At 42.7% G+C, this 9,299-nt stretch overlaps 1 protein-coding gene across 1 annotated transcript; it reads left to right on the forward strand.

Moving 5' to 3' along the window:
• Window positions 1-6: 6 nt before the first annotated feature.
• On the forward strand, window positions 7-6,891 carry prpsap2 (phosphoribosyl pyrophosphate synthetase-associated protein 2). The gene is made up of 8 exons (XM_060039473.1): window positions 7-91; window positions 1,654-1,826; window positions 2,511-2,626; window positions 3,024-3,079; window positions 3,543-3,691; window positions 4,126-4,196; window positions 4,308-4,454; window positions 5,060-6,891. The coding sequence occupies exons 2-8, from the start codon at window positions 1,673-1,675 to the stop codon at window positions 5,216-5,218; spliced, it is 852 nt and encodes a 283-aa protein (XP_059895456.1). The 5' UTR covers window positions 7-91; window positions 1,654-1,672; the 3' UTR covers window positions 5,219-6,891.
• The last annotated feature ends 2,408 nt before the right edge of the window (window positions 6,892-9,299 follow it).

Here is a 9,299-nt window from a genome sequence, read left to right on the forward strand (position 1 = left end):
TAGCGTGTGTGTTTGTTTCCATAGAAACGCGGGTGCAGATCCAAGAGTCGGTTCGAGGCAAAGATGTCTTCGTCATCCAGACGGTGTCCAAGTATGGAAATAGATACAATTTTCTCTTTCTCCTATGACCACTTTGATGAATAATATGCATTCAACCTCAGTGTTTCCCCTAGAATTTTTTTTAGGCCCGGTGGTAAGAGCTGATAGTGTGATTTGTTATACATTTTTCACGGGATGCTAGAGTATTTGTTGGTTATTTCCATGTAAAACACTTGCTTAGCCATCACAAGTTGATAATGATTCAATAAACACGTTATTAACAATAAACTAATTTTATTTACAATTCAATTTTTGGTGGTGCTGTCACACTAAATTTGTACCGGCTGCCAAATTTGTACCGGGCGCGTCATCCATATGTAATCCATTCCAAACCTGCCTGCAACAGATGATCGCGTCGTCCGTTGCCGGGCAGGTTTCAAAAAACATTTGCGCTCATGTTGCCAAAGACGAAATAACATAGTACAGTTAACGGATCGCTAGATAACACTTGTTTTTACTTTATATTTGTATTGTATTTCATTTTTTAATCAAATTTAGCTAGTAAACTGAGTGTTTAAAGCGGGTTTCAAAAAACATTTGCGCTCATGTTGCCAAAGACGAAATAACATAATACAGAAAACGGATCGCTAGATAACACTTGTTTTTACTTTATATTTGTATTGTATTTCATTGTTTAATCAAATTTAGCAAGTAAACTGAGTGTTTAAAGCAGGTCAAGGACGAAATAGCACAATACAGATAACGGATCGCTAGATAGAAGGTTCGCGAATGTTCGTGAACCTTTCACGTCATTCGAAAGGTTCTGATCATCCGTGCCGGGCAGGTTTGGAATGGATTACGTATTTGGCAGCCGGTACAAATTTAGTGTGACAGTGCCATGCTAATGATGATATAACTTAATGCTGTCAGATTGTCCGTTATGATGGGGCATAATCACGCGCTCGCGCTTTCTCTTTTTTTTTCTTTTTTTCTTTTTTTGGCCTGTTGTTGGCCTGGCGGGGGCGCTCGTTGGCCTGGCGGCCCGCCAGGCCTGAACAATGGTAGGGGAAACACTGAACCTCTTCTCGGTCCACACTGTCTCTCTGGTTCTGTTAATCTCTTCTCCCTTTCTCTTGCTCTCGGCATCAAACTAAATCAGGAGGGCATAATGAACACCCTCTGAGTTGTTTGAAAGATTTCAAAAGCAAGTTGCACGTTAAATGTAAACTTATAGTCTCTGGCCACGCCATTTACACCCGATTTACGAATTGAATCGAATTTTTTTCTTTTTAAGAAAATTATTCAAATAAGTTTGGATTTTATTTGAACAATCACGATGATTTACAAAAGCAAACAAACAAGGAATTTCCCCATCAGGATTAATAAAGTGTAAACCTAACACCAAATCCAAAAATTCAAATGAAGCCTATATTAATTAAAGGCTGAACAAAATCATAAATTAGGTGCTTGTAATTTTTCAAGGTATACAAGCCTGTGATGATGTCATCTTCGGCTCACTCATTGGCGACTATAAATTTTGGTTATTCCAACCGAGTCACGAAACGACAATGCCCGACACGTCCGAAACGGTGTGTGCGGTCTTCCCCTTCTCAGAGACGTGAACACCACCATCATGGAGATGCTGATCACAGTGTACGCGTGCAGGACCTCGTGTGCACGCAGCATCACGGGCGTGCTCCCATACTTCCCCTACAGTAAGCAGTGCAAGATGAGGAAGAGGGGATCCATCGTCACCAAGCTCATCGCCTCCATGATGTGCAAGGCTGGTGAGGACTCAACCAAACCCCCAACGCCGCTTGTACATGGTTTCGCATTAGATGGCTCCCTCTCTAGGTTGTATTTGTGCAAAATATGCACGAATACAAAAAAAAACAACCAAAAAACAGACACAGAATTCTGTTGGTTCTTTTTGCATCCCACCATCCATCGCAAGCCACCTATGCGTCGTTGGAAGATCTACACGTTAGTCACGTCCGCCAGTGCTTCCAGGAGGTCATGGCTAGCACTTTTGTTGGACGCATGCTATTGCATGCCTGATCTCTAATTGGGTTATATGGTTACCGGGTCAGCTGCTGATTAAGCGTTCCAGTGACTCGCTATTCCTCTGTCTATTGTAAACCACGTTGAAGGGGGCGTTTACAGGGGCGCTGGCAGCCCTGCAGCCCCTGAATAAAACCCAAATCACCTGAAAGCCTTTGTTAAAGATGGGGTCAGGGGGTTTGGTGCTCCGGTAACCACCCCAAAGGGTAAAAGGGTATAACTAAATATGAAAGGGTATAACTAAACCAAATAAATAATTAGGAAGGCTCGTTTATGAAGGTGTTATGAGGATGAGGAAGATGACGTTGGGGATGACTAAAATGGGACTGGAAATACATATTGTTTTATAATAACATTTCAATAGAGGAATAGGAATTGATGGTTAAAAAAAGGTTTGTGTGTTGGGTTAGGCCTGACCCATCTGATCACCATGGACCTCCATCAGAAGGAGATCCAGGGCTTCTTCACCATCCCTGTGGACAACCTGAGAGCCTCGCCTTTCCTGCTGCAGTATATCCAGGAGGAGGTACAAACACAGAGCTGTGCAACTGTTGTAGAAGCAATAACATGCTCATTTGAAAAATGTATAATAATACAAGGAATCTCATCATACCACGTTGTGTAGGGGAGATTTATAAATTGGATATTGCAATTTTGGCCCCTGCCATAGAATAGTGATTTCTTAGTCCCACCAGTAGAATGCATTTGTCATGTTCTATCAAGAACTCATATTCAGTCCATGTATCCTGTTAAATCCCAGCTAATTATGTGGACGATTATTGATTATTTTGACCTTTAATGCCAAGTGGCCTAAGGTGGAAGAAAGGTATTAGTTAAAACAAAATATATAGTTAAAAAATACCAGCAAACCACATATCCTTTGACCCTGAATACCTCGACCTACTGTGTACTTCCCCCTACAGATCCCTGATTACAGGAACGCTGTGATTGTGGCCAAATCCCCAGCCTCTGCCAAAAGGTATCGCCTATTCCTGTGGGCTGGCTGCATTCATTAAAATGACCATAGAATACATTGAGAGGACCTGATTCAGCCTTTGTGTTGTGTGGAGGGGACCTAGCTGTCACTCGGGACACAGTCTAAGTTATGAGGAACATGCTAATCGTTTGTTTCATGACATGGCCTTTCGCCCAGAAATTTTGTGATGTTATGTACTCACTCTAACGATCACTTTAGAACGATACAGGCTTCCTGAAGATGTTTATGTCTTGAATTCATTCTATTGTCTTATGACAAATGGATATTTGTATTATGCTGCTGTTATACAGCCATTTATTTTTCCTGCCTGCCTGTAATTAATAAAGTACCCGTCTATCTATCTATTTTTATCTCAAAGCAGCACTTTCGCATCCACTAAAAGCGAGGTTTATGTGCGGATCTCTGAAGCTTGGATGCTGATCCGTGCCCTCTCTCCCTTTCTCAGGGCCCAGTCGTTCGCTGAGCGCCTCCGTCTGGGCATTGCGGTGATCCACGGCGAGGCCCAGGATGCAGAGTCTGACATGGTGGACGGCCGACACTCGCCCCCCACCATCAAGACCTCCGGCGCCATCCACCCCAGCATGGAGATACCATGTAAAGAATTAGAATGAGTCCTGTTGTATGTTTTATGCATCAAGTCATTTAGTAGAACATTTTCATCCAAAGCGTATTGAGGTGCATGCTGTATTCTCCTTGTAGGCTGTGGACATTTAGGATCAAACGCTGTCATTTTTTGGTGGTCAAGACGCTGCACTAGCACATTCTGCTCGAAATGCATATTCATATTATGTGTATTTATTTATTTAGCAGACCATTTGTATCCAAAGTGACTTGCAGTGAGTTAAAATGCATATCATTGAGAAGCATTTAGGGGATAGGGCAGGTTTCTCAAGGATGCCTTCACATTTGGGACAGAACACTTTCCCTCTTCTGCTTAAAAACATATACCTCATGCCCCCTAGTGGCAGAATGGCTACCCCTTAAAAGTGTAACAGAAGGTGGGTGTGTGTGTGTGTGTGTGTGCTCAGTGTTGATCCCTAAAGAGAAGCCACCCATCACCGTGGTGGGAGATGTGGGCGGTCGAATCGCCATCATAGTGGTGAGATGCACACACACACAGCAAGTTTGCCCTATGTGGTGTGTTAAGGGGGGGGGTTAAGTGGTCACGCGTCAGACTCCGCCTCACATGTTGAATCTGCGCCCTCTGAAGGATGACATCATCGACGACGTGGGAAGCTTTGTGGCGGCAGCGGAGACGCTGAAGGAGCGGGGTGCCTACAAGGTCTTCGTCATGGCAACACACGGCATCCTGTCCAGTGATGCCCCGAGGTTTATCGAGGAGTCGGCCATCGACGAGGTCCGTGCGATCACGTTTGTGACTGGTATTGCAATAATGGACAAGAGACGGCTGCTCTTCATCTATTTAGGTGTCCCACATCGTCGTTCATGGTAGAGGACTGATCAGATACGTTGTTTATTTATTTTGAGTTTAGATTTATATTGATCATTTGGATGATCCATTAAGTGGTTGATCAATAATGTATTTCTTAAATTTGTATAGAATAATCATCAACATTTATTCACAACATAGTGAATAAATGCCATAGTTTCTCACTTCTCTCTCATGTCAATTAAACTCTTCTCATTTAAATCCAAGATCTTTGTTGGCATGTAAAACATTTACAGAGCAGTTTAAAAAAAAAAAAGGAACAAAGGCGAAGTAACAAATATAATTTGGTGGAATATATAGTTAAATTGATTGCATTTATGTAGTTCTTCATACACGCTGCATACATACTCACACGGAGGCGTCAACCAGTCAAGGCAACAGCCAGTTCATCGGTTGCAGTTATGGGACACTGCAACACTTCACAACGCTAGGAGGAGCATTGGGATTGAACCAGCAACCTCTTAAAAGTTCTGCAGTAAAGTAAAAGAGAACCCTTTTTCCCTCTCCCTCAGGTGGTGGTGACCAACACTATCCCCCACGAGTTGCAGAAGCTCCAGTGTCCCAAGATCAAGACGGTGGACATCAGCATGATCCTGGCCGAGGCCATTCGACGCATCCACAACGGGGAGTCCATGTCCTACCTGTTCCGCAACATCGCCATGGACGACTGAAAACGCATACATATACATGCAAACACTTTTCTCTCATCATGCCATGCTGAAGGGGTTGAAAAAACAAATGGTAGATATACACTGAAGCGTATGTGTCAATCACTTTCGTCGTTTGCAGAAGATGAGATGAGCGAAAAAGGTTGCGCTTTGGAATTTCCGTCCTGTATCTGTCGTGTTTCATCTCCAAGAGAGTGCATACGCTCATAGAAATACAAGGATCCCCCCATGAAGTAGCTTAAAAAGATGTGCCCAATGCTCTTATTTCCCCCCCCTGGAGTTTTGCTTAACTGTAAAAGCACTATGGCAATCCATCTCAAACCTGCGCCTTCCTTCCTCACCCAACAGCCAATAACTGCCCTTGTCGCTGAAATGGTATCCCCCCCCCTCTCTGGCCATCTTGTTGTGGTTGGGAGGATAATTCAGGTAAAAAATGCCAGGGGTCCAGACTCCAATTCTCTATCAGCTTAATTTATTTTTTATAGTGAAGCTATGTGTCAAGTTTCTTGCTCAACAATTATGAATATCCTGTAAAAACATAATTCCCACAGTCCACTTTTGGACTCAGGTATGAGGTTATTCATGTTGGAATTAATTAGATATTCTTATTTTTATAGTGACTTACAAAATCATTGTTTTTATGACTCCATACTAGACCATCTCTCCACACGTGGGCCAGGCGCTTAAGGCTAACCTAGTTATTTATGTATCGTACGTGAACTAGCGTACCCCACCGTAGGTTGGTGTGTTCTCTGGAGAAAAGCTCAAACCTGCTACTGAAGTTGAAGCGATTGTTCGTCCACCGCTTGGCTATTATTATTGAATGTGCTGCTACGTACACTTGAATTGTTTAGCTCATTGTTTCTTCGAGTTGCATAGAACTGTGCACGGCCTGCTACGTAGGATTTTTGATTTTATGTTACATAAGAGTGAGTGGGAGTGCCTTCAACATACACTCCCATTCAAAGATGGGCCTTTTCCACTGCTACACCCTACTTCCATCATCTGTGTCTTCGTCATCCAACTCATTATCTTGGCTGATAACCGATCCAACACGACTGACTATGTGTGCGTAAAGATTTGGAAGTATCCTAACCTCTTGTTTTTCTTTATACTTCCGTCTTGCCATCATTTCTAAAAGCTACTGCTTGTACAACTGTAGTGCTAGCTGATGTATTCTCTAGACAGCTAGGTTTTGTAGTTGCCATATACATGCACCTAACTCCAGTCAAATTTATATCATTGTCAAGTTGTTTATTGATTTAAAAAAATCATTGAATTAACTTATTTTCATTTTTATAATGTATTAATTTGCCAATATATTGCCATTAAGAATTGTCTGATGGTAAAAACAACCTTCAACTCTACCTGAAATGTGTATTAATTTAACACACAAAATACTTTTCATTCCAAGCTTCCCAGATGAGATTAGCAAATACTTAAAGCCCTTAAAAAAAGACAACATTGAACAGCTTAAACACGTTTTGCAAAAAATAATTTCATTGACTCAAGGCATATATTAAATAAAAAAAAAAGGAAAATCTGGTTATTGGTTGATCTTTATCAAGCCATACAGAGCTCGACTAAAGCAGATCTTTGTTGCCCTGTGAAGCGTGTTTTCCTAAATATGTTTTGTATTTATTTTCACCACTTAATAAACACATGATTTATGTATACTAAGGTCTAAATGCTCTTCATTCTCAAGCCCTCTTAATAAGAGCAGCCCTTTCCGGTCATTAAGCAGTCAAGATTGCAGGGACTGTTTCTCTATTCAAATTTGGTCTGCTGTATTTACTTTAAAGTCATGAGTTATGGCCTCTTTCCTTATTGAGCAACCAGAAAGGAAATATTAAGATAGAAAAGCAAAGACTACCAACGGCAAATACATCATAGTTGTTGCCATAGATATATATCTTGATTCAAGCCCATTAATTAAAAAATCTTTAGAATAAATTGCTACCTGGTTTTCATCACACTTTTTACGTTAGGCCTGTTCAATGTAAAAAAAATAGTTACACACTAACATGACAATGCAAATGCAAATACCAAATTAATATGGAAGTTGCATACATTTGAGATTTTAGGGTAGAGGTCCGACTAAAGGCAACACCTGGTCCTCCAGGTTGGGGGTTAGGCGTGGGGCTAACAACCCCACCCCATAAAACAATACCTGTTACAGAAACGCAAACAAGAGTAAACCAAGATATCCCGCCCCCAAGATATCCCAGTGAAGATGGACCTTCGTCAGAAGGATTTATGACGCAGGGTGGTGAAAGCCAGAAGCACCTGGAAGCCACTCTGCCGAAAACCATCCTCTCAACCGGTGTTACAACCACCATCGGTACATGGAACGTAAGGACCATGTTCGAAGCTGGAAAGACCGCACAAGTTGCCACCGAGATGAACAAGTACAACCTTGCCATACTCGGAATTAGTGAATCAAGATGGACGGGTTCTGGACGGAAGAGGCTTACCACAGGAGAGCTGCTGCTGTACTCAGGCCATGAGGAGGACAATGCACACCACACCCAGGGAGTCGCTTTGATGCTGTCCAAGGCTGCTCAGAGAGCACTCATGGGATGGGAGGCACATGGCTCGAGAGCAATAGCAGCTACATTCAAAACAAAGAAGGAAAGAATAAACATGAACATCATTCAATGCTATGCCCCAACCAACGATAGTGACGAAGAGAGCAAGGACGAATTCTATAGCAGAATACAGACCATCATCCAGAGATACTCAGAAAGAGATATTACCATCTTAATGGGAGACCTTAATGCAAAAATAGGAAGTAACAACAGAGGCTATGAGAGGATAATGGGGCAGCATGGTCTAGGCGAGATGAACGAAAATGGAGAGAGATTCGCAGAACTATGTGCAAATAACAACCTTGTCATCGGAGGAAGTGTCTTCCCCCACAGGCGAGTACACAAAGCCACATGGGTATCACCGGACCTCTCCACTGAGAACCAAATAGACCATGTATGTGTCACCAAAAAGTTTAGGAGGTCCCTCTTAGATGTACGAGTCAGAAGAGGAGCTGACGTAGCATCAGACCATCATCTTCTCGTTGCCAAAGTCCAATTAAAGTTGAGGAGAAACTGGACAGGTGAGAAGAACCAGAGAAAGAAATTCAACACAGCACTTTTAAGAGATCCAGCAGCAGCAGAAAAATTCAAGATCGAGCTAAAGAACAAGTTTCATGCCCTGCAAGAGCTAGATAAAGAAGGTGAGGAAAGAAACATAGATGGGATGTGGAAGGTGGTAAAGGAAACGGTAATTACAACCTGCAATGTAGCACTGGGACCACAGAAAGATAACCACAAGGCTTGGATATCAGCAGAGTCAATAAAGAAGGTGAAGGAGAGGAAAGAAAAGAAGGCAGCTCTTAACAGCAGTCGTACAAGAGCAGAGAAAGTAAAGGCACAAACAGAGTACAGGGAAGCAAATAAGAACGTGAAAAAAAGCTTGAAGACCGACAAGAGGAACTACATAGAGGCCCTTGCATTAGAAGCAGAAGAAGCAGCTAGACATGGGAATCTGAAGGACCTGTATGACACCACCAAAAAGCTGGCAGGAAAGACCAGTAAACCTCAAAGACCAGTAAAGGACAAAGAGGGAAAGCCAATAATGGGGGAGGAAGGACAGAAGAAAAGATGGTTGGAACATTTTGAGGAACTTCTCAACAGACCAGCCCCACAAGACACACCACACATCCAACAAGCAGACAGGGATCTGCCAATAGACCTCAGTGTACCAAGAAGGGAGGAGATCAGGAAAGCCATTAAAAAACTTAGAAACGGCAAGGCTGCAGGACCAGATAGCATCCCGGCCGAGGCACTGAAGACGGACGCAGAGACCATGGGAGAGATGCTCCACCCTCTCTTTAAGAAGATGTGGGAAGAGGAAAACATCCCATGCGAATGGAAGGAGGGCTATCTTGTGAAGATGCCAAAGAAAGGGGACCTGAGCAACTGTGGAAATTATAGGGGGATCATGCTACTCTCCATCCCAGGAAAGGTCTTCTACAGGATCTTACTGGACAGGATGAAAGATGTGATCGACCCCCAGCTTAGAGACCAGC

The sequence above is a fragment of the Gadus macrocephalus genome, chromosome 2, assembly GCF_031168955.1.
Source record: "Gadus macrocephalus chromosome 2, ASM3116895v1".
NCBI classification, from domain to species: domain Eukaryota; kingdom Metazoa; phylum Chordata; class Actinopteri; order Gadiformes; family Gadidae; genus Gadus; species Gadus macrocephalus.